General features: G+C 43.0%; 1 protein-coding gene across 5 annotated transcripts in view; it reads left to right on the top strand.

Annotated features, from left to right (window-relative positions):
• Slc11a2 (solute carrier family 11 member 2) overlaps positions 1-24708 on the top strand; it is a 40294-nt gene that overhangs the window by 14683 nt on the left and 903 nt on the right. For 2 of the 5 annotated variants that reach the window (XM_008828898.3, XM_008828899.3), the window contains exons 5-17: positions 1023-1142; positions 2284-2390; positions 3092-3162; positions 3275-3342; positions 5550-5705; positions 6300-6458; positions 7585-7671; positions 8621-8740; positions 8883-9032; positions 10016-10089; positions 11217-11370; positions 13735-13788; positions 20649-22199. In XM_008828898.3, coding sequence (XP_008827120.1) covers positions 1023-1142; positions 2284-2390; positions 3092-3162; positions 3275-3342; positions 5550-5705; positions 6300-6458; positions 7585-7671; positions 8621-8740; positions 8883-9032; positions 10016-10089; positions 11217-11370; positions 13735-13788; positions 20649-20726 — 1398 coding nt within the window. In that variant the 3' untranslated portion in view covers positions 20727-22199. Of the gene's footprint in view, positions 1-1022; positions 1143-2283; positions 2391-3091; positions 3163-3274; positions 3343-5549; positions 5706-6299; positions 6459-7584; positions 7672-8620; positions 8741-8882; positions 9033-10015; positions 10090-10633; positions 10754-11216; positions 11371-13734; positions 14464-20648; positions 22200-24708 lie in introns of those variants that run through there. The other 3 variants (XR_003848826.1, XR_003848827.1, XM_029561513.1) reach the window with 3 other exon arrangements.

The raw sequence follows: 24708 nt of genomic DNA, 5'->3' as shown, positions 1-24708 counted from the left end.
ATCTGTTTTATGACTTATCCCTGGATATACAAAGATCTATTGTAAAAAAAAATAAAATTTGGGGCTGGAGAGATGGGTCAGTGGTTAAGAGCACTGGCTGCTCTTGCAGTGAACTCAGGTTTGGTTCCTAGCACCCACATGGCATCTGTAACTCCAGTTCCGGGGGGATCTGGTGCCCTCTTCTCACCTCCAGGGGGACTGCACAACACAGGTGCTCTTAATATATATGCAGGCATTTACATTCATACACATAGAAAATAATTTTTTAAAGTTAAAATTTCTACAATATTAGGCACATAATACAGTTAATGTTATAACTATTCTTAGTTGAGAGAAATATAAACATATATGAGCTGTTACTACATCCTAAGGCTAGAGAATTAGCTGTAGTATGTGCTGTACTTCTGTGATAGCCACTTGTTGCTGTTCTGAGCTCAGGTATTGTGATTGTTTGCTTAAAGTGCTGTGTGGCTGATCATTTTTGTGTAAGCAGTTTGCCTCTCCAATAAATGATAGATTGCAGTAAAAAGTGATTCTTGGGTTCTCACGTAGTTTCCACCATACGTAATATTTATACAAAACATGCTAATCGCTTCTTGCAATCAAGTGTAAAGTGTGTGTTAGTTGACTTTATATTATTAATAAGACTTCTGAAAAACACACCCTTAGTAAAATTTTAAGGGAGCTGATGTTATATGAAGATTTTTGAGTATGTGGAGGGTTGGTAGCCCTGATCTCCCTTGTTGTTCCAAGGTGCTCGGTTCTTCATCTGCAGTGACACTTAGATAAAAAATGCTTGCCACTTGGTCTTTTGTATTTCATCTACAGAGTTTCCTTGAACAAAAGAGGAATGACAGTTTGGAAAAATTGAGACTCAGAAAGGTGCAAGCTGCCTAGTAGGTCATATGTAGAACTTGATCAGAACTTGGGCTTTGTCCTAAGTGGACTGTTTCCCATTAACATTGCCAAACATCCAAGCAGAAGACCACTGTTGTCTAATGAGTGTTGGGTGTTGTCTTTAGCTGCTCTGGGTCCTTCTGTTGGCCACCATCGTGGGGCTGTTGCTCCAGCGCCTTGCAGCTAGACTGGGAGTGGTCACTGGCCTGCATCTTGCTGAAGTGTGTCACCGTCAGTATCCCAAGGTGAGCAGTGCGATGTCCAATTTATCTTTTAACCTGTATAGGAATCTGTGTGTCTTGTGGTATGTGCTGGCCCTGTTCTGTATTGAGCCAGTGGAGGAGTTGGAGGTCAGTGGCCCTGAAACTGGAAGTACCAAGGGAGTCCTGCTCCCCTGTTGCTGCCAAATCATGTTTTCTCATCCTTCAGAATCTAATTTGGGACCCGCTGTTTTGTTGTTATTTTGATTGTTTGCTTAAAGTGCCCAGGCTCTCATATAGCCCAGGCTGGCCTTGAACTTGATATGTAGCCAAAGATGACCTTGAGTTTCTAATCCTCCTGCTTCTACCTCCCAAGGCCTAGAATTACAGGCTTATATTATGCCTAGCTCTGGGCTTCACTTTCTTCTAGGTTTCCGTAGGACAGTTGTGCATGAGTGAGCACTTACATCCCTTCTCCTTTGTTGGATGCTACCGTGACTTGGAAGATGATTTTTTTTTTCTTTATTACAAAGTGTATGTGGTAGGATCTTTGGATTTGTTAATTATTTTCAATTTACTCTGTTCCTATAGCTTCCTTCTAGATACTGTTTGCCCTTTTTCACCACTTAAAGCAGGAGTGACCTTTATGTGGGAAGACTTTGTTGCCAAAGTGGTAGTGCTGGGGCTAAAACTCAGCTTCACATATACTAGGCAAGGACTCTGCTATTGAGCTTCTCTCATTCCTGAAAAAGTTTTATAGGTTAGCATTTTAAAATGTGAAATAGATGCCGGGTGTGGTGGCACACGCCTTTAATTCCAGGGCTCTGGAAGCAGAGGCAGGCAGATCCTCTGTGAGTTTGAGGCCAGCTTGGTCTTCAGAGTGAGCTCCAGGCAGCTTGAGCTACAGGGAGACCCTGTCTGAAAAAGACCAAAAAAAGAAAAGAAATAGGCTTCCCTTTGATGTGTCCTAAATGTCTAGTCACAAGTTTTTATTTTGTTCTGTTTTTCTGTTTTTGTTTTTTCCCCCAGGCTAGTCTCCTACTGTCTTTGTAGCCTAGACTGTCCTCAAACTTTCTACTCTGGTGGCTTACGGAGGACTGTATGTGGGTCTGTGCCAAAACCTGAATTTCAGACAAAGGAGGAAGTTCTTAGAAATGAGTAATCAGAACCACTCTTTGCTGTGCAGGTCCCACGAATCATCCTGTGGCTGATGGTGGAGGTGGCCATCATTGGCTCCGATATGCAGGAAGTCATTGGCTCAGCCATCGCCATCAATCTCTTGTCAGCAGGAAGGTGAGGGGATTTTCTTTTAGAATGTTGTCGGTATTGTGCTGGATTCCAAAGCCAAGGCCAGCTTACTTTTTTAGCTTTCAAGATTTAACTTACTATTTTTAAAATTATTTATTATTTATATTTTATGTGTATGAGTGTATTGTTTGCCTGTAAGTGCACACGTCGTGCAGTGCCCATGTAGTCAGAAGAGGGTGTTGGATTCCCCTGTAACTGGAGTTAGGGACGGTTGTTAGCTGCCATGTGGGTGCTGAGAATTGAACCCGGGTTCTCTGCAAGAGCAGTCAGTGCTCTTAACCACTGAGCCATCTCTCCAGCCCTTAACTTACTATTTTTACGAAGGCCTTCTGGCATTGCCTTCACCTCCAGAAGGTATAATCTCTACATCTTCTATTTAAGTAGGGTGGGTGGCATTTTCAGTACAATTATTTATTTGTAGGACTGTTTATCTCACTACTTAGTGAGGTCCTTATGAGCCAGCTCCTGCTTTTCAGCTGGGTGTTCTACGCATGTGACTATAAACTCTCAAGGGAGGTTTCAGTGAATGTACTCAAGTTGGTGCTGCTTCTCTGCTACCCAAGGCTTGGCTTTGTGCTAGTGTTGCTCCTCCCCTAGGGCCCAGCTTCTCCAGTGTTCTTCAGTGGACAAAATGTGAAGAAAGTGACTTCAGTGCCCTTACTCTGCACTTCTTGTCTCTATCCTAGGGTCCCCCTGTGGGGTGGAGTACTCATCACCATCGCAGATACTTTTGTATTTCTCTTTTTGGACAAATACGGTAAGAACACAGGAGCCGTGGGACGAGTCAAAGCAGCCAGCATCTGTCACTCTGTCACGTGGCTCTGGGGAAGTCTGCACTTTGTGCCTTGACTGCTGTGTTTCCCCTCTAGGCTTACGGAAGCTGGAAGCGTTTTTTGGCTTTCTCATCACTATTATGGCCCTCACATTTGGATATGAGGCAAGTGTTACAAGCTGTTCATTAGCTTTTGAAAATGAAGTTTTGTTTTCTTTATGTCCTCTTATTGTAGAAAGCAGTAATAATGCCAGAATAGTTTAATTGTGTTTTATCAGTAAAAGCCAGTGTACCTCTGGGCTGATTTTTGAAGGAGTAGAATCTATAGCAAGGATTCATATGCTAGAAGGCTTGTAGAGACTTGTGGGTCACAAATGATTAGACCCTCTAGGACCTTCCAGGGATGACTTTTTTGGTCCTAAATGAGCCTTCCTGACAACAGCAGATTTGGAGTGGGTAGAGAGGAGGCTTCAAGGTTATTCTTGGCTGTGAATTCAAAGCAGTTCTGCTTTTGCTTGTCCTGCTGCATTTAATTACAGCTTGAACTTTCCTCTCTTGAAACAGTTGGTGAATTATAGGTGATTAATTGGATATTTTGTAATTTGTGCCTCAATTCATTCCTAGGCATCAGTACCATTATGCCTCTTTCTATGTCAGTGTAAACTGATTTCTGAGTATAGGCCTGCCTGAATATTAGAAAGCATTTCTAGTCTGAGTCGACTATACAGGTTGTTGCAGGGCTTGCAAGAGAAAAGTGAGTGAGCAGCGCTTACAAATGCCGGCTCACTGCACACTAGTGGCACCATAAAGTGATTTTTAGGTGAGCACTGGATCTGTTGGGCGTGGTGGTTTATGCCTTTAATCCTGGCATTCACATGGGAGAGGCAAGAGGTTGATCTCTGTGAGCTTGAGGTCAGCCAGGGCCACATAGTGAGACCATCTCAAAAAAAAGAAAAAAGGAATTAGATCTATTCTTGTATATGTATCATAGGGTTTCAGTAACAATAACAACATTAAGACCATTAACAGGAGGCTGGAGAGATGGCTCAGTGGTTTAAGAGCACTTGCAGTTCTTCCAGAGGACCCAGGTTCGGTTCTCAGTATCCACATGGTGGCTAACAACCCTAGAAAACTCCAGTTCCAGGGAATTGGACACCCTCTTCTGACCTCCAGGGGCATTTTAGGACATGGATGCACTTATATACGTGTAGGCAAAACACTCCCACACATAAACTCCAGTTCCAGGGAATTGGACACCCTCTTCTGACCTCCAGGGGCATTTTAGGACATGGATGCACTTACATACATGCAGGCAAAACACTCCCACACATAAACTCCAGTTCCAGGGAACTGGACACCCTCTTCTGACCTCCAGGGGCATTTTAGGACATGGATGCACTTATATACATGCAGGCAAAACACTCCCACACATAAACTCCAGTTCCAGGGAATTGGACGCCCTCTTCTGACCTCCAGGGGCATTTTAGGACATGGATGCACTTATATACATGCAGGCAAAACACTCCCACACATAAAAATATAAATACATAATTTTGAAAAGATAATTAGCAGCCATTTTCTTAGAACATTATGTCCTCTGCATTCCTGTTTTCTACATTGAAATGGAATGTAAAATGTTTAGAGAATATAGTCTGGCAACAAGCCCCTGTACTCACTTTTTGTAATTGTAACCAAAGTACTTGATAAAGGTGGCAGGAGGAGGAAGCTTTACTTAGCTCATGGTTTCGGAGGGTTCTGTCCGTGGTTCCTGGGCAGAGTACCATGGCAGCAGGAGTATGTAGAGTAGGAAATTCTCCACCTTGTGGCAGACAGGAAGCAGAGAGAGGAAGGAAGGGCTGAGGCAAGATATGCTTTTGAAAGGCTTGCCCCGAGTGACCTTCCAACTAGGTCCACCTGCCAGAGTTCTCATCCCATCTCAAATTAGTGCAACCAGGTGGGGATCAAGAATTCAAACCTGAGCCTGTGGGAGACGTTTCATATTCAAACCACAAGAGCCCTTTATGTTTCTTTTTTGTTGATGTTGCTGGGGATTAAACTCAGGACCTTGCATGTACTAGACAAGTACTCTACCACCATCTGTATGTTTTTGTTTTTGTTTTTCCTTATGGAGAAGTTCTTGAGCTCCTGGGCCAAAGCAGATATCCTACCTCAGTTTCACAAGCCTATGGGGATACAGGCATCTATCTCTGCATCTGGATGATACTTTTTCTTGTGATTCCATATTCTTCATATCCTAGGTAGCTGTGACAGGAGGGATTATAAGGAGTACAGGATCCTGAGGGTTCCCTAGTGCTTGTTACTCCCCATTCCATGTTGCAGTAAAGGCTAATAGGTACTATGTTGGTGTGTAGTATGTTACAGTGAAGCCCAACCAGAGCCAGGTACTCAAGGGCATGTTCGTGCCATCCTGTTCAGGCTGTCGCACCCCACAGGTTGAGCAGGCTGTGGGCATCGTGGGAGCTGTCATCATGCCACACAACATGTACCTGCATTCTGCCTTAGTCAAGGTGAGCAGTACCCTTCCATTTACTTCATGGGATCTTTTCCTTTAAATGTAAGGGACCAGAGTTAGCGTGTGACTGTTAAGAGTTCTAAAGGAGTTAAGGCTGGTGGTCTACATTTTATCACCAGATTGGCAGGGATAGTGACCCTACAAAAAAGCTGGGCTCATGTTCTTCATAAAAAGTCTGAAAATGCTTCAAGCCTCTTGTGGTTTAATCTCAGAGCTGGAATAGTCTTGAGACCAGGAAGAAAGGAGGGCTTTACCAGTAAGTCAGGCATTCCTTTGCTGGGAGATTTCGTAGACCTTCATAATTAGTTATACCCCCTCAGGACTGAAATCAGCCAGTTGGTTATCCTCCAGCCACAGTACCTGAGAGTTCAGTAGTCACTCAGTCGCTGTCCCCTCATCCCGTTTGTAGAATGTACAGTGTTGTAGAGATCAGGGAGTTCTTCGTTACTTGGTGAACTAGGATCTCTCACATTTCATTTACTCAGTTGTTTGTCCTCTTCATCTCTAAGCTGACTCCAAAGTTCTGAATTGTTAACAAGCAAACCTGCCACAACTGGTAAAACATTTATTGCTGCTGTTATCTTTCTAGTCGAGACAAGTAAATCGGGCCAGTAAGCAGGAAGTTCGAGAAGCCAATAAGTACTTTTTCATTGAATCCTGCATCGCTCTCTTTGTCTCCTTCATCATCAATGTCTTCGTTGTCTCAGTCTTTGCTGAAGCATTTTTCGGGAAAACCAACGAGCAGGTGGTAAGTAAGCCAGGGCTGTGGTGGCAGTGAATGCTGGGGTAAACTGCAAGCTTTTGGCTGGAATGAGAGAGAGCTGGCCCTAAACTCAGAGTTGCCTCATGCTGTCGTATAGGTAGCTTCAGGGCTGTCTGACTCTTTGTCACCCCTTCTGTTTCCTCTGTACTAACTTCTGCCTTCCTGCCTCCTGCTTGTCTTAATGAGCAAACAGCACACACTGTGACAAGGCAAGTCTTTGGTCATTTTGAACTCAACATCCCTTTGATTCTGCCTATGGGCTTTGTTTCTTTTGTTTTTTGTTTTTTCTTTTATTTTAGTTGTTGTTTCATTTGGTTCTAAGATGCTGGGGTTGAACCCAATACTCTGTGCATGCTAAACAAATATTCTACCACTGAGCTGCATGCCCAGGTTCCTATCTAGTTCTGACCATCATTTTTAAAACAATATTTTATTGTTTTTATTTTGTGTGTATGAGTATAATGCAGGTATGTAAATAATTGCACCCGTGTCATGCCATGTCGCAGAGGTCAGAAGAGGGCGCCAGATTCCCTGGAACTGGAGTTAATAGATGGTTGTTAGTAGCCATGTGGGTGCTGGGAACTGAACCTGGGTCTTCTGCAAGAGCAGTCAGTGCTCTTAACTGCTGAGTCATCTCTCCAACCCCCATCATTTATTTTTATTTTTATTTTTACTTATTTATTTTTTATTATTTGGTCTTTTTGAGACAGGTCTCCCTGTAGCTCCAGCTGTCTTGGAACTCACTATGTAGACCAGGCTGGCCTTGAACTCACAGAGATCTGCCTGCTTTTGCCTCCTATGATCCTTCTTTCTCAGCCTTCTGAGTGCTGGCTTAAGAGTCTTTCCTCATGTTTTCATTTATAGTGCTTCAGCATCAGCATTTATTTAATGCCATGCAAACTGTCTCTGTGAAGGTTTTGATGAACTAGGTGAACCAGCTGTGGGGAGGATCACAGGTAGTGGCCCTCTGCCCTCTTAATGACCTGCTTTGAGCATTTTCTTCCAGCTTATCTCATGTACAGTTTTGTAAGATGAATAGGGGAGCTTTATCTGTCTCTTATCTTATCTTGCCACTAAAACAAAATCGTTCTTAAACTGCTTTGGATTTCAGATTGAGGTCTGTAGAAATAGCAGCAGTCCCCATACTGGCCTCTTTCCTAATGATAACTCAACTCTGGCTGTGGACATCTACAAAGGGGTAAGCATGTCTGGTTTGTGATAATTTGCTTTTGGAAAAACGTTACCACATTACCTGGCCTTTTGTGGATTTGTTTCAGACCAGCGTATATCTCCTTTGGCATGTCATTTATTTTAGAGGTCCATATGCCAGACAAGCATTTTGGGTTGCATGGTAGGGTAGGGGGTTGCATCGTGGGAGAAGGTGGGTAGAGGCTCAGATAATGGATCGCACATGCAATTCCTAAACTTGTGAAAACACTATAAAGTTCTACTGTAAAGTTAACTGGTGTGACTGAAAAAAATGTTCTTAGGAAAGTGTTCTTTTTTTCTTTTCATTTTTTAAAAAATGTGTCATGCAGTGCCCAAGGAGGTCAAAAGAAGGGGTTGGATCCCCTGGAACTGAAGTTATGAACAATTGTTAGCCATCATGTGGGTGCTGGTAATCAAACCTGGGTCCTCTGCAAGAGCAGTCAGTGCTCTTAACCACTGAGCCATCTGTCCAGTCCCAGGAAAGTGTTCTTCACCAGGCTCCCTCAGACCCTTCATACTGGTTACCCTGTGACCCTCCAGGAACCAAGTACATAATGCACACCATTTCCCACATTTATTTGACTGTTCCCTCCACACCTGCCATTTTCCAGAATCGTGCATTAAGGAATTCGCTTCGGGAAATAGGGAGACTTCTGCCTTTTCAGTGTTTAGGATGGAGGCTGGAGATGAAGGCTTTAGGGACATGGAGAAGAGGAAGGCCTGGGCTGAGTATTGAAGGGACGCCCAGCAGACCTGGGATTGGAAGCCTGTAGCATCAGATCCAGAACTGAGCCTGGCTTCTGGGGCAGTGCCCAACCTGAGCCTTGGTGTGGTTGGTGTTTAGCAAGGAAGGGGAAGTGCTGCAGAGAAGTGCTGTTGGAAGTGTGATCTAAGCAGGTCACTGACACAAGCCCCTGTCTCTCCCTTGCCTGTCCCAGGGTGTTGTGCTGGGATGTTACTTCGGGCCTGCTGCACTCTACATCTGGGCAGTGGGGATCCTGGCTGCAGGACAGAGCTCCACCATGACAGGAACCTATTCTGGCCAGTTTGTCATGGAGGTAGGCCCTGGTATGGACTAGATGGGGAGAACACATCCCTTGAGTTTTTAATCCCATGCTTCCAAGGTCTTCCCTGAACTTCCCCAGGCATTTTCCCAGTTCCTGTTCCATATAGTCACCCTGCTCCCATGTCCTCTTCCAGGGATTCCTGAACCTCAAGTGGTCACGTTTTGCCCGGGTGATTCTGACACGCTCTATTGCCATCATCCCCACTCTGCTTGTTGCTGTCTTCCAAGATGTGGAGCATTTAACAGGGATGAATGACTTCCTGAATGTTCTGCAGAGCTTACAGGTGAGCAGGGAGCGGGGGAAAACCACATCCTGTTTAGTCAGCACTAAGTTCTTGCTCTTGAGTAGCAAACCTCATGCTGGGTGCTGGGTACTGGGAGCAATTAAGTGGAAGAAAGAAGCATGGAAGACCACTGAAGAGAAATTATGAGCTACACTTAACATATAAAACACAGTATCAGGGCTGGTGAGATGGCTCAGCACGTAAAGAGCTTGCTGCACAAGGCTGGTAGCCTTAGTCAGTCCTCAGAATCCATGTAAAGGTGGAAGGAGAGAACCTACTCCACAAAGTTGTTATCAGACAGGCATACCTTGGCATGGAGACAGGCATACCTTGGCATGAACATGCGTGCATATATCACATATCTCATACGCACACACACACACACACACACACACACACACAAATCAATTAATCAGTCAGTCAATCAATCAATAAATAAATCAACCCCTCAAAATCATAATTCATTAATGTAGCTAGCATTAAATGAACTGCAAGAATAGTGTGCCAGCTCCTATGGAGGTTACAAGACAACTCACATCCATTATGTTGTGCTTGTGTATTTATTTTTTATTTAAATATTTTATTTTATGTGTATGAGTATTGCCTGGGTGTAGGTAGGTGCACCCATGTTGTGCAGTGCCACAGAGGTCAGAAGAGGGTGTCATATTCTCTGGAGCTGGAGTTACGGACAGTTGTTAGCTGCCTTGTGGGTGCTGGGAACCAAACCAAGGTCCTCTGCAAGAGCAGTCAATGCTGTTAACCACCAAGCCAAGTCTCCAGCCCCCTATCCTGTTGTATTTAAACAAAGACACTAGGGATCATGAATGATGCTAAGTTGAACATAATGCTTAACAAAGTCAGGATGACAGGAATAACTGTTATCCATTGCATACTTGAGAGTATTTGTGATTCCCTCATGTGAACATGCTGTTCTCTGTGGAGGTTCAGTGACCACCTAATTCCCATCTAATTTTTTTTTCCAGCTTCCCTTTGCTCTCATACCCATCCTCACATTCACGAGCTTGCGGCCAGTAATGAGTGACTTTTCCAATGGGTTGTGAGTATACTTGTCATCATTTCCCAAAGGGGATGCTGACACATGGGAGGGGCATTTTTATTCAAGTGGCCAGTCAGAAATGTGTTGTAAAAGGGAATTCTGTTTTTTGCTAGCTAGCTGCTTCCTCTTTGGCTTAGAAAATGGAGAATGTGAACATTGTAAAGAAGCAGCACATTTTTTCACTCAGATTTTAGGGCTGTAACTCTTTGGCTTCAGCCTTTAAAGTTTGAATTCTGAGTTAAATGATCCAATGAGAAAGGCATAATCTGATACCTTTTGTATGCACTTGGAGAGATATGGGGTGTTTGCTAGTTTGATTTCTGTGACTGTGACAAATACCCTGACAAAAACAGCATAAGGGAGGAAGCAGTTCATTTGGCTTACAGTTTCAAGTTATGATCCGTCATCTGGTGGGCGTCAAAGCAGGAACTCAAGCAGCTAGTTACAGCACATCCATTGTCATGAGGAGAGAGAATAAACATTCTTATTTGCTTGCTCTCAGCTAGCTCTCTCCTTTCTTCCACTGCCGGGATCTCCTATCTAGGGAATGGTGCTACCCAGGAGGGGCTGGGTCTTCTTCCATCAACTAACAATCAAGTCGGTACCCCTCCTACATGTCCACAGACCACGTTCATGTAGATAATTCATCATTAAGACTCTGCAGGTAATTCTAGGTTGTGTCCAGTTGGCAGTTAAAACTAAGCACCCGAATGAAATGGCTCAGCACGTTTCTAGGACTTGCGTTGCCTTTCTGTGGTCTTAAGTGCTAGGGTTTAGGACTGGGAGATGGCTCGGTGGGTAAAAACACGCCTGATAATCTGACTTTGATCCCTGGAACCCATGGGACGGTGGAAGGAGAGAAATGACTTCACTAAAGTGGTTCTCTGGTGTCCACATGTATGTTGTGATATGTTCGTGCCCACACCTAACACTAATAAATAAAGTTAAGTGCTAGATTTATTTAACCTGTCTTTCTCCCCTTTCTGCTTTATCACTGTAGTTTTGGCTCTCATTTTACATTTCTTCCAACTTCTGTCCCATTTACCACACAAGATGATGCAGCTTCCTTCCAGACAGGCCGGACTGTTTGGACTGTTTCACTGTTCACTGTGCCCCTTCTTTTACAGAGGCTGGCGGATCGCAGGTGGAACCTTAGTCCTTCTCGTCTGTTCCATCAACATGTACTTTGTAGTGGTTTACGTCCAGGAACTAGGCCATGTGGCATTGTATGTGGTGGCTGCAGTGGTTTGTGTGGCTTATCTCTGCTTTGTGTTCTACTTGGTAAGTCAAGTCGGGGGAGCATGGGTATCTGGGTAGTCCAGGTGGAGCTAACTGTTCTTCAGAAATGAACTCGTAGCAATTTTTATGACATGGTCAAACCAACTATTTTTGAGGTCTGTATTCATGAAATGTTATTGTTTGTTTTATTTTTGTTGATACTAGATTAAACCCAGGACTTTCACAGGCAAGCACTTTAATCCCCAACCAGCTATTTATATTATGAACTGTCAAATTTACTTTGGTTTCTAGTATCTGGTTTTCCCTATTTCTGTCAGTTTTACATGGATTCAGTATTTAATTCCTAAAGAGAATGTGGTATGTGTGGGAAATGAAAAGCTGAGTAGAGAGAGATACAAGACAGGCATTGAAGAACAGGACTGCCAGTGAGACTTGGAGCTTGTGATAGATTGGCTAGTGAGATGTCCCAGTGGGTAAAGTTTGCTACCGAGACCGGCATCCTGAGTTTGATCCCTGGAACCGATGCCTGTGGGTTGTTCTCTGTTCTCTGCATGTACCATGGTGTGTGTGTGTGTGTATAAATTTGAGTCCTAGCACCCACATGGTGGCTAACAACTCTCCATAACTCCAGTTCCAGGGGATCCAACACCCTCTTCTGATCTCCGTAGGCGTTGTACAACATGGGTGCACTTAATATTTTTTTAAAAATAAAAGAAAATATAATTGGGGGCTGGTAAAATGACTCAGTGGGTAAAGGTGCTTGCTGTACAAGCCTAATGACTTGAAGGAAAACCAACTCTTCAAAGTTGTCATATGATCTCATCTGATCTCTGCATGTGCACAGTGGCATTCAAATGCCCCGCCCCCCAAATAATAATTGGTTTCTAAAAAGCCTATAAAAGTTGAGTGTGGTGGTACAGGCCTGTAATCTGGCACTTGGCAGGTAGATGCAGGTAGATCTCTTTTGAGTTTGAGGCCAACCTGGTCTACATAGTAAATTCCAGTGCTACATAGTGAGACCCTGTCTCTCAAAAAAAAAGTACAAATGGGGGGGTGAGGAGATTGCTTACTGGATAAGAGTGCTCCCTGTGCACGCATGAGGACCTGAGTTCAAATCCCCAGAGCCTATGTGAAAAATGGGAATGGTTGTGCCTGTCTATAACCCCAGCACTGGGGGAGGGGAAGCAGTGATAGAAGGCTCACTTGAGGTGTGCTAGCCCAGCCATAGGTTCAGTGAGAGACCCTATGTTAAAGGAGTATCCAAGACTGATAGAACACTTGATATCCTCCTCTTGACCTCTGCCACCCCTGCACATGTGTATAAGACACATAGACACACAAAGATAGATTCTTTATTTTCCAGCAGTGCCTGCAGAGGACAGAAGAGGCTGTCGGCTCCCCTGGAACTGGAGTTACGGACAGTTGTTAGCTGCTGTGTGGGTGCTGGGATTTGAACTGGGGTCTTCTGCAAGAAGAACCAGTGTTCTTAACTGCTGAGCCATCTATCCAGCCCCTATTTTTCCAGTCTTTTACATTAGTTTTATTAATAAAAAAGAATTATAACAACAGATGCCCTCTGTTCATTACAGATTTCTCTGAAAAACACTAAGGTTGGGGTAAGAAACACCAGAACTTACTATTTCTGCTGTCATCTCTAGAATTTTTAACCCAGCCCTGTGCCGTGTCTGCCAAGATTAGGATCTGATTGAGAAATTACTAGTGGATACTGAAAACATGTATCAGTATATGCTTTCTCTTTCCCTTTCCGGTGAATGTTGAGCATACAAGATTATTTGTACTCACCCAGGACTAAGAAGCCCAACCAACCGAATATGTCCTTGACAGGAATTGTTTTCCAAAATTGTCTTAAAAGTTAGGGCAATCCTTCCTTCATGCAGATGCCTATGAAGAGGCTTAGTTGTCTCAGGGATCCTGAGGCTAGTGAGACTGACCAAGTCCCATTTTTGGAGGCGAGGGCCAATTTTACAGTGGATTGGTTACTGCTTCTTAACCAAACCAGGAACTTCACAGAGCAGCTCTGGGGACTCCACCTAGCTTATTAGTCTACAGTTGTTCTATGTGTTCTGGGGAAACTGATGGAAAATGGCCACCAGGGAATTCCCTTTGAATGAAAGAAATAAGCCACAAACAATACTGTAGGAGCAAAGAGAGGTTTTGAAAACAGCAAGGGAGACTTTGTTGAGGAGGATGGACTCCAGGGTGTTTTGAAGGGAGAGAAGGGCAACGAGCCTACCTTGAACAGTCCTTGGTGGACAGAACTTGCTATGTAGACAGAAGATGGACAAAGCTGGATGTTTAGGGCAGGGAGCAGGTGTGCATCTGAGCAGTGCTGGGTGAGAGGGCTCTTCTCAGAGCAAGGTGATTGATGACTGTTTTATCTTGCAGGGTTGGCAATGTTTGATTGCACTGGGCCTGTCCTTCCTGGACTGTGGGCACATGGTAAGCATCTCTAAAGTCCTGCTGGCAGAAGACACCAACGATGGCTATACTAAGTAGACACTGGATCAATCTGTCTGTCTTTGCTGGGAGCCATCAGAGCCAGTGTGTTTCTATGGTTTACTGTGTGAACATAGCCCCAAGTATGTGCTGTTGCACAGAATACATTTAGGACTCAACTGTTGGTTAGGAAACATTTTGTTTCATGTATGTTTTGAGGTTTTGTTTTGTTTTGTGTGAAACAGGATTTTGCTTTGTAGCCCTAGCTAGCTTAAAACTCACAGTGAGGCCCAGGCTATTCTCAAATTTGAAGTAGTTCTCCTGCCTCAGCCTCCTGAGTGCTGGGATTATCTAAGTGTGCACTGCTGTGCCTGGTGGCGTTTTCCATGTGTGCTTGAAAGATGGTGGGGGTTGGTTCTCACCTTCTAGCATTAGGTAGGCTCTTCCAAAAGGTGACACTTGAGCTGTCTTTCTCACACTATTATTAAGTAGCTGCTCAAGAACTAGGGACTTGTTTTTATTATTTTGACAGAGATTTCTTTCTGTGATTCTTGTTAGTATTTTATGTGTATGCGTGTTTGGCCTGCCTGTATATAAGTGCACCATATGTGTTTCTGGTGCTTGAGGAGACCAGAAGAAGGCATGAGATCTCCTGGAACTGAAGTTGTTAGCCACCACGTGGGTGCTGGGAACTTAACCCCTGTCTTCTGGAAGAACAGTCAGTGCATTTAACTACTGAGCCATCTTTCCAGCCCCTCTGTGCATGATTTTTTTTTTTTTTTTTTTTTTGAGACAGACTCCTTGTAGCTCCAGCTGGCCTGTAACTTACTATGTAGAATGGGATGACCTCGATCCCAGAGGTACACCTGCCTTTGCCTCCTGAGTGCTGGGATTACAGGTGTGCATGTTTTTAAAAACTGGGTAATGCAAATGACAGGCATGGTAGTATAGACATGCAAGTTTTATCAAAAGATAATATTAAACCTGAGAAATGCAAAAAAAAAAAAAAAAGATGAGAAGTGCTTTTATAAAAATCCTTCAAATTATTTTAATTATGGAAAACCCAGCCAGAGTGGTGTATCCATCTGAATTATAAAGTTAAAGACATCCACTTTCATTGGATTCAGAATAATTTCTCAGTGGAAATTAAGAGGAGCAGGAAAGCACAGTAAAGGTGAAAATGAACAGATGGTAGCTCACTGTGGGCAGTTCTCAGTGCCTGCTGAAAGGTTTCCTTTGAGATTGGAAACTTAACAGGGCTGTTTTGGAGTCCTGGGGTAACTTTGATGTTAGTACCAAGCATTCTGATCATGCTCGCTCTTGAGTGCATAGAGTCCTGAAAACTTCATCTTCTTCCTTTAAGACAAAGTGGACATAGCACAAGGCTGTGTCTTCGATACACTAACAGTCTCATAAGACTTTGGGTTTGGGGAGAGGACTTGGAAGGGTTCTAAGAGCTAACAGCATTATTCCTGAAAGCCACCTCTCACAAATCATGTATCTCTGACATACCACTCCATTACATGTCCAAGATAACTTGCAAGGCAATCTCAGGCACTATGGACTTAACCTTTGCAAAGTGCTTGCTGTCTCTTAGCAAGTCTGTAGGTGTCACTGTGGTTGTGAAGTCCTCTCTTCCTGCAAGATGGGACTGGGCTGCTTCTTTATAGCCATTCCCTGAGAGGGAAAAAAACGGTGAGACCAGATGGCAGAGCTCTGGAGTCTTCAGTGTGGAACTGCTGCTCTTCAGTTGCTTCTGACATTTTTACTTGGGGGGCCTGAGACTGATTCTATCAAACTGTATTTGTCTGGTGGAGATGAATAAGCACAATAGTCTTGTATAGCCGTTTTCTTGGTGACAGCAGTGATGGGAATGGTTTTGAAGGACTCCTCTTTGGAGCGTGCTTTCTGGTTTGCTGGCGGATGGATGATCTCTGTCATCTGCAGTGACATTACTACTGGTATTTTTGCACACAGCCAAAAGTTCAGCCTGAATAATTCTTTTATAAAGCATAAAAGGTAACTTGCTGTCTCACATTTTCCTTAGCCCCTCAGGTAATATGGCACAGAATACAGGTGACAATTCTCTTGCTGGTCCCTTCTCATACCTGCCCTTTCCCCTACCACCATTGTCCCCAAACTGATCATAGTGGTGCTCTGAAGATATTGGAGACTGACATCTGAGGTTTTGTCTGGCTGTAGTAGGTGAAGGCCATGTTGACAGCAACAGAATCGCTTGCACAATAACATTCACATTTATCTTGGGGGTGTGGTACAATCTATCTAGATTCACAAATATTTAGAACCCAGCCCAAAGCTGCTTGATGTTGAACATAGAGACCTCATGTGTGCTAAGGAGGTACTCTACCACAGATCTATAAAATTCTTTTGTGTTATTTTTATTGTTTACAATGATAGGAAGTTTCATCCTAGTTAAATGGCATTCTATAATTCTATGAATGTATTTTACAAATTGAAATAGCCTCCTATTCATTTGATCGTCACCAAGAGAAAGTGTCTTTCAAACAGTTCTCTGTATAATAAACAATGTGTGAAAATTCTAAGTCTTCCATGTCTGCTCATGCAGTGAGTTTGGCAGTATGTTTGTGGGAAATGTTTAAGGATATGCATTTGTACTTTCTGTGAACTGTTCCTTGTTCATATATGTGACAGGAAATAACTGTGCTGCTCCAGTGTACTAGAGATGTACAGGGAGCTGCAGAGTAACTCCAGCTTGGCTCCTGTGAGGTCCTGCTAGAGGGTTAAGGGACGGTCACAAGGAGGCTTTTAGTGAACCTTTAATAGTCTGTAAACTTGATTTGTAATTAAAAAAAAAAAAACAACAAAAAGCTTTGTTTTTTCCTGTTTGGTTTTCTGATTACTCTTTTTAACCTTGAAAATACTTGGGTTTCAATAACTTTGATACAGAAATGTCAGTTATCATCAGGAGTAGCACACTGAAAGCCCACACTGTCAGTACTTATCTCCTGAAGGAACATGGATTTCATCCCCAGAAGGTTTGGATTTGTTTCATACACCAAGACACTAATTTCAGTTGAGGGGCTGGGGAGATGGCTCAGCAGGTAAAGGAGCTTGCTGCTAAGCCTGACAACCTGAGTTGGATCCCCTGGACCCACATAGTGGGAGGAGAGAACAGACTCTTAAAAGTTTTCCTCTAGGGGGCTAGAGAGATGGCTCAGTGGTTAAGAACACTGACTGTTCTTGCAGAAGACCTAGGTTTGATTCCCAGCACCCACATGACAGGTAACAACTGTCTGTAACTCCAGTTTCAGGGGATCTGACAGCCTGTTCTGTCCTCTGCCAGCATTGCACGACATGGATGCACTTACCTACATGCAAGCACTACACTCATACACATAAAAATAATAAATAAAATGTATATATAAAAAAAAGCCCCCTGAACTCCATGTGTGCTGTGTGGCACTGACCCCCCCATACATATGTTACACAATAAGTAAGTATAATTTTTCAATTAAAATGAAAAACAGAAACCAATTTCAGTTTACCCAGTTAGTCGAATAGATTTACTGTGGTCATATCTTTACCATCTTATAAGTTGAAAATTGTTTCTCCCTTCCTTTGCTCTAAGCTGAATATTTGCCCATCTGTAGTCTTGTCTTGCCATTCAGGAAAGACTTTACAATAGGTATTTGCTGCCAGAAATCTGCTGCTGAAGTTGCTTAGCTTTAAAAAAAAAAAAAGCATTTTTGGCAGACCTGATGTAAATGGGTATGCTGGCCCGTTACTATAAACAGAAGTGAAACTCAGGAACAGTGACTTGGAGTCTTGTCACCAGGCACATGATAGGAAAATATGTCCTCACTCGACTGTCCCAAGAACGTCTGTAGAACTTCATTTTCCCTTTCTGTTGCAAGCTTCCCATCCCGTGTCACAGGACCTGCATATTGGAGGCTGTCCTGAGAGGTTTTCTATGCTGGCTTGCTTCAGCAAACTCCTTAGTTTTGGTTTAATTTCAGAACTAGTCAAGTATATTATCCTTTCCTGTCCCCTTAGCTTTTATATGAAAATGGCAGAGTCATTGCTGTGTGCTAGTTCTGGTCTGAGCACTTGTGCTAGCTCATTAATCCTCAATAGATTGCTGAGCCCCTGTACTGATGAGGCAACTGAATGCCCTTCAAAGAACTTACCTGTATCACATTGCTAATAAGTGCATGGTTGTCAGTGGAACCTGAGCAACTCAGGCCAGAGCATACATGTTCATTCCCAAACCACCCAGTGTAATGTATACTATACCCTCCAAGCTCAATTAAGACTCCACGCCTTATCCTTTAGTATCGCCAGGAACACCAAGAGATCACAACAATTAAATTGTTTAGTGACATAAACCTGTAATCTCAACATTTGAGAGGCTGGGACAGGAGGATGGCAGGTGCAAGTCCAGCCTAAGCTACACATCTAGTTCCAGGTCAGAGTGGACAACATGAGGAAACCCTGTTTCAAAACTTAGCAACTAGTAGACTGTGGTCTATGCAGAATTTTAAAAAGTTTGGAAACAACTTAGAGGACAGGGTAGAGTCCTACCCTGGCAATAGCTAAGCATAGTAGGTATATTCCTTAGTACCCATCTGTACCCCCAGATGTAATACTTCAGCCACATTTCTCAGAACTATTCAACAAAATCATCCAGTTAAGGATTCCTGTCTGTGAAGTCATCTAAATGATACAATAATACTATCATGGAGTGAGAAAGTTCGCCATCTGATTACTGGGGAAAGGTCTCCATGGATTGCCAGTGAATCAGACAGTTGTTCTTAGTTCCTAAAGCCTGGATATAAGTCCTGCAATTGAAACTGTCAGTATCTTCCTATCCCACTAGTTGGGAATGTTTGGGTCCTGGGTACCATGTGGTCTGTGTCCTCACAGCCTCATTTCTGTGAGGTCATACAGAGCAGTGTGTTAAGTGTATAGGAGACTCACAGGAGGTATATTAGTGTGCTTGGCATTTCCAAATGTAGTAATTTCCATTTTACACATAGAATAAGGTTCTAAAAGTATACCCAGAGCTAGGCATGCTTGTGATCCTTGCACTCAGGAGGCAGAAGCAGGAGAATCACTGCAGGTTCCAGGCCAGTCAGGACGGCAGAATGAGACCATCTCAAAAAACAAAGCAAAAAATAAAACCCAAAAGGATACATTGAAAGAGCTGGGGCCTAAACCCAACTTCTGTATTACAACAGACCCAGTTCTTTCTTAGAGATTTACATTCTATATTCTCCATTAATAGACAGGCTGTTGGTGTCAAGGGGCAATAATATTACTTATGTCCTAATAACAGAAGGATTGAAGTGAGTCAGTTATTGTCTCAAATTGTATTCACTGGAGAGAGAAAGTAGTTTCCTTGCCTGGCATCATGGGGTACGCCTTTGTAGGGCAGGCAGAGGCAGGCACATCCCTGGGTTTGAGTCCAGACTGGCCTACATACTAAGTTCCAGGCCATCCCAGGCTACGTAATGAGACCCTGCCTCAAAGAAAAATATTTTTTTTTTCACAGATCCCTACACAAACCATCTGGATTTGGTTTTGTTGGATTGGGACCAGGGAATGTGTTTTAAAACATTTGAGGTGCCAGGTGTGGTAGTGAGCACCTATCATACTGGGCGATGGAGGCAGGGGATTAAGAGGTCAAGATCATCTTCAACTACCCAGTGATTTTGAGACCAGCCTGAAGTACATGAAACCCTGTCTTAAAGATTCAAGAAGTAAATGAAATGAAAAGAGTTGAGGTGATCCCGATGGGCTTTGGGACCGGCAGGTCATCTCTTCTCAGCTTATAATATTTTGTTGTTCGAATGAAAGGCTTTTCTCTGCTCAGGTGTCAAAGGATAATGGGGCTAGAATTGCAGGGCTCTGGATTTAGATAATTTGAAATGTGATTTCCAATACACACAGTGCTAAAATACAAAAGCATTCTGTGTTTGGTCATATTATCCTAAAGTCCCATCCTAAGGCTGTGCACCACAAGGATAGAGTGCATTTGGCACTGTCCCCATCCTTAACTCTTAGCCATTATTATTATTATTATTATTATTATTATTATTATTTTATTATTTTATTATTTTATTATTTTATTATTATTAGGTCTTTTTGAGATGGGGGTCTCCCTGTAGCCCCAGCTGTCCTGGAACTCACTATGTAGACCAGGCTGGCCTTGAACTCACAGAGATCCGCCTGCCTCTGCCTCTATTATTTTAAATATTAAAAACCACTCAGTTGCATATAGAGCCTCAGCCAATGAAACTCTAAAGTCTGCCCACTTATTCAGAAAAGTGTAACTTTTATGTCTTTTCTAAGCATGTGCTCTGCAACACTTTGGGCTTCACTGTCTCTGAAGCTCCCCTCCCTTTCACATGCTGCTGCACCACTGTGGGGCTGACTTAATTCAAAAGTCATGGCTTTTTTCTTTCTCTTTCTTGCCTGCCCTGGAGCTTTTCCTTTAAATTCTGACAAAATGGTCCTTAACTTGAAAAAAGAAAGAAAGGGAGGGAGGGAGGACAAGGAAGAGAGACACTGATAGACATATATCCATAAACCACTTCCTGACATGAAAATACAGAAGTAGTCCCAGCACTTGGGAGGCAGAGGCAGGTGGACCTCTGTGAGTTCAAGGCCAGCCTGGTCTACTTAGTGACTTGCAGGACAGCTGGGGCTACAGGGAGACCCTGCTTCAAAAAGACAAAAAAAAAAAAATTTAAAAATAATAAATAAATTTAAAAAATAAAATAAATACAGAAGTACTAAGAAAAGGTACCTAATTAATATGTTGATTTACTATACAAGTCTTTGCAAGTCAACCTAATTCTCTTCCATGTTTTTGTCCTTAGTACCACCTGGGATTGACAGCTCAGCCTGAACTCTACCTTCTGAACACTGTGGATGCTGACTCATTTGTGTCTAGATGACTGACTGATTTTCTGACTGCCTGAGAGACTGTATAAGAACACTTTCTCTAGCTCTTTTGTGCCAAGTATTTGTAAACAAATCTCTGTTAGTTCAGAGGTGAGTTTTGTTCAAGTGTTTTGGACAAAGGCAAAGATTTCCTCATGGGAACAGGGGTAAAAGCTAACAGCTATAAGTGTAGGTCAGAGATCCACTTGCCTCCAATTGTTGTACAGTAGCCAGAGTTAAACGATGGGCCTGTAGTGGCCATGCGTTCCCACAGGCTCAAGTTTTGATTATGGGATTTACAATGTATGAATATATATTTATGTAAACCGAACATTCCAGTTTGGGTAGAATTTTAACATTATATGAAACTGATCTTTTTTTAAAAAATGTTAAGATAAATTATTTGTTTTGTCTGGATCACAATTTAGAGGGAGGGATGCTTTTTTTCACAATGAACTTTTCAATGAACTATCTTACAGACTTGCCAGTACACCTGGATTTTACACAGGTCCTAGGGATCCAAACTCAGGTTTTCATGCTTGCACAGCAGGTACTTTGCCAGCTAATCCATCTCTTCAGCCCTTAGCACATCATTTTTAAAGAGAACATTTCTTCTATTTAGTGTTCACATGTAACCCTGGTTATCATTTGCTTTTTTAATTGTTGAATTTGGTGTTTCTTTTTTGTGTTTGTTTTTGTTGTTTAGGGATTCTTTTGTTTGGCTTTTGAGATAGGGTCTCCCTGTAGCCCCAGCTGGCCTGGATCTCACTATGTAGACCAGGCTGGGCTCCATCTCACAGAGATCTGAGTGCCGTTGCCTCCCGAGGGCTGGGGTTAAAGGCGAGCACTAGCATGCCCAGTCATTGTCATTTTTTTCCTAATGTTTGTATAAGTCCACAATGTCCTTTCCACTTTAGCATTGACACTCCAAATACCATTTCTAGGTCCTAATTCTGTTTTAAGAGGCAGCTAATATTCTTTTGAATGTCCTAAGTAATTCTAAGCATTTTTATAACACATGAGATTAGTACTAAATGGGAACTTAGAAGATCAGTGTGCATATGATCAACTGCCTGTTTGTGTGTAGGGTTGCAGATTGTTTTACTTCTTCCTTTCTTTTTTTTTTTTTTTTTTTTCTTTCCTCTGTTGCTAACCAGAAATCATTTTCCTTGCTGGGTGTAGTGGCATATACCTTAATCCCAGCACTGGGGAGGTAGAGGAAGGTGGAATTCTAAGATTGAGGCCAGCCTGGTTCAGGTTAAGTAGGGCTGCATAGTGAGACCCTGCCTTTAAACAGGAAAGAAGGGAAGGAGGGAGGGAAAAAAAATCTTCTGTAATAGTTTTAAGAATTGAAAGTTTTGCCGGCCATGGTGGTACGTGCCTTTGATCCTAGCACTCAGGAGGCAGAGGCAGGTAGATCTCTGTGAGTTCCAGGCCAGTCTACATAGTTCCAGGACAGCTGGGACTACAGGGACACTCTGTCTCAAAAAGACCAAAAAAAAGAACTATAAATTTTAAGCTGGGTTTGGTGGCACACACCTTTAATCCCAGCACTGGGGAGGAAGAGGCAGGCTGATCTCTGTGAGATCAAGGACAGACCTGATCAGGTTCCAGGCCATCTGGGTCTACAAGAGACCCTGTCTCAAAAAAACAAAAAGAATTAAAAGTTTTGACTGGAGGTTCTGCTCAGTTTTAGAGCTCCTGCCTATCTTATGCAGAGCCTTGGGTTTGATCCCACCAACATCCACACAGTTTACTAACACCCACACAGTTTTATCATTTCCTTTTGGCTTCCAAGGTGCTGAGTCTGCACACTCCATAGACTTGATATGACTTGGGCACATTTGTCTTTCAGCATTAGATGTGTCTGACCTCTCAGCTTTATTTTAAAACAGTACTTTTAATAATATGTGTACATAGCCAGGCGTGGTTGCACATACCTTTAGTCATAGCACTTGGGAGGTAGAGGCAGGGTGATCTCTGAGTTCAAGGACATTCTGGTCTACATAGTGAGTTCCAGGCCAACTGGGACTACAGGGAGACCCTGTCTCAACAAAAAAAACAAACAAAAAATGATATGTGTACACACACACACACACACACACACACACACACACACACAGAGTTATGCCTAGCTTGACCCTCTTAAGTGTCAGGGAGTTTTCTAAATGACGCTTTACAGTTCCCTCATTTCTACTTCAGGGGCCTCTTGAGACTTAAACATAGCAACCACACAACCAAGGTCAGAATTCTTATTTTAAAATGGAGAACAAAAATTGACAAGTTACGGTTTTGCTTCACACATTGACGTTTCAGTGTTTCGATTTTGTATTCACAGACTATAATCTTAGAAGAGCCAATTTTTTGTCTATACTACCCCTCCACTCCACTCCTGTCTTTTTTTTTTTTTTTTAAATGTGTATGAGTGTTATGCTTGCACCCATGTCATGCAGTGTCAGAGGAGGCCAGAAGAGAGCATCAGATCCCCTGGAACTGGAGTTACTGATAGTTGTTGGCTGCCATGTGGGTGCTGAGATTTAAACTCAGGTCTTCTGCAAGAACAGCCAGAGGTCTTAACTACTGAGCCACCTCTCTCCAGCTTCTGACCCTGAACAATTCTAATACTAGGTAGTGTAAAGTGCTCTGGGGATTTTCTGTAGCTCTTTTCAATTCTTTCATGCTCTATTAATAGGAACAGAATTGAGTTTTTACAAGTTTACAACTATCACCCTATGGTCACCCAACTCCTGTAATCAGAAACTTTAATAATAAACTGAATCATGCTAAACCCACTAGAGGACTTTGATGTCTAAAGAATGAGGCTTGAATAGCTTTCTGGCAAAATGAAGAATGCTGAGAAGCTGGGGATATAGACCAGTAGGTAGATTGTTTGCCTAGCATGCATGAAGCCATGGATTCAGTCCCCAGCGCTGCATACCACAGTGCCTGCCAGCAATCCCAGCACTCAGGAAGTGGAAGCAGGAAGTTCAAGCTCATCCTCGGGGACACATTGAGTTGAGGCCAGCTTGGGCTACAAGGATACCAGTTTTTAAAGTGGAGTTGGTGGAGAGACAGCAAGATGGCTCAGTGGATAAAGGCACTTGCCACCAAGCCTGAAGACCTGAGTTTGATCCTTGGGACCTGCATGGTAGAGAGAACTGAATCCCGTAAGTTGTCTTCTGACCTCCACTCTTAGTGCCATGGCACATGCATTCCCACTCACATGCACACAAATAAGTGTAATAAAATACCCACAAACAAACATAAAATATTTAGCTGGGCATGGTGATATATACCTGTAATCCCAGCATTTAGGAGGCTGAGGCAGGAGGATCTTGAATTTGTCTGAGCTACATATCAAGACCTTGTCTTCAAAAAACAGAGCTGGGTGTGGTGGCACACAACCTTAATCCCAGTCCTTGGGAGGCAGAGGCAGTCAGATCTTGGTGATTTCATGCCAGCCAGAGTTACATAGTGAAACCTTGTCTCAAAAACAACAGGGCCTGGAAAGATGGCTCGATGGCTGAGAGCACTGGCTGCTCTTGCAGAAGACTCAGGTTTGGTTCCCAGCACCTACAGGGCAGCTAACAACCATCTAACTCCAGTTCCAGGGGATCCTACACTCTTTTCTAACCTCCATGGGCATTACATGACACAGGTGCACTTATACACATGCAGGCGATCAATGCACTCATAAAAATAGTAAATAAAAATGTTTTTAAAACAGGCTGGGTGTGGTGGTGCATGCCTTTAGTCCCAGCACTTGGGAGGCAGAGGCAGGCGGATCTCTGTGAATTCAAGGCCAGCCAGGTCTGCATAGTGAGTTCCAGGCCAGCTGGGGCTACAGGGAGACCCTGTCTCAAAAAAACAATAACAAAAAAAATTTTTTTTAAACAACAAAAATAAACCAGGAACATTTTATTGTTCTCTAATACATGATTAACAAGTCTGGATTTCTATATGAAGTATCATTATGCAGTATTATTAAATCTGTTT

This window comes from Nannospalax galili, unplaced genomic scaffold (genome assembly GCF_000622305.1).
Source record: "Nannospalax galili isolate Female #2095 unplaced genomic scaffold, S.galili_v1.0 scaffold254, whole genome shotgun sequence".
In the NCBI taxonomy this organism is placed as follows: domain Eukaryota; kingdom Metazoa; phylum Chordata; class Mammalia; order Rodentia; family Spalacidae; genus Nannospalax; species Nannospalax galili.
The sequence above is the reverse complement of the archived record's forward strand: the minus strand, read 5'-3'. Positions and strand labels throughout refer to the sequence as shown.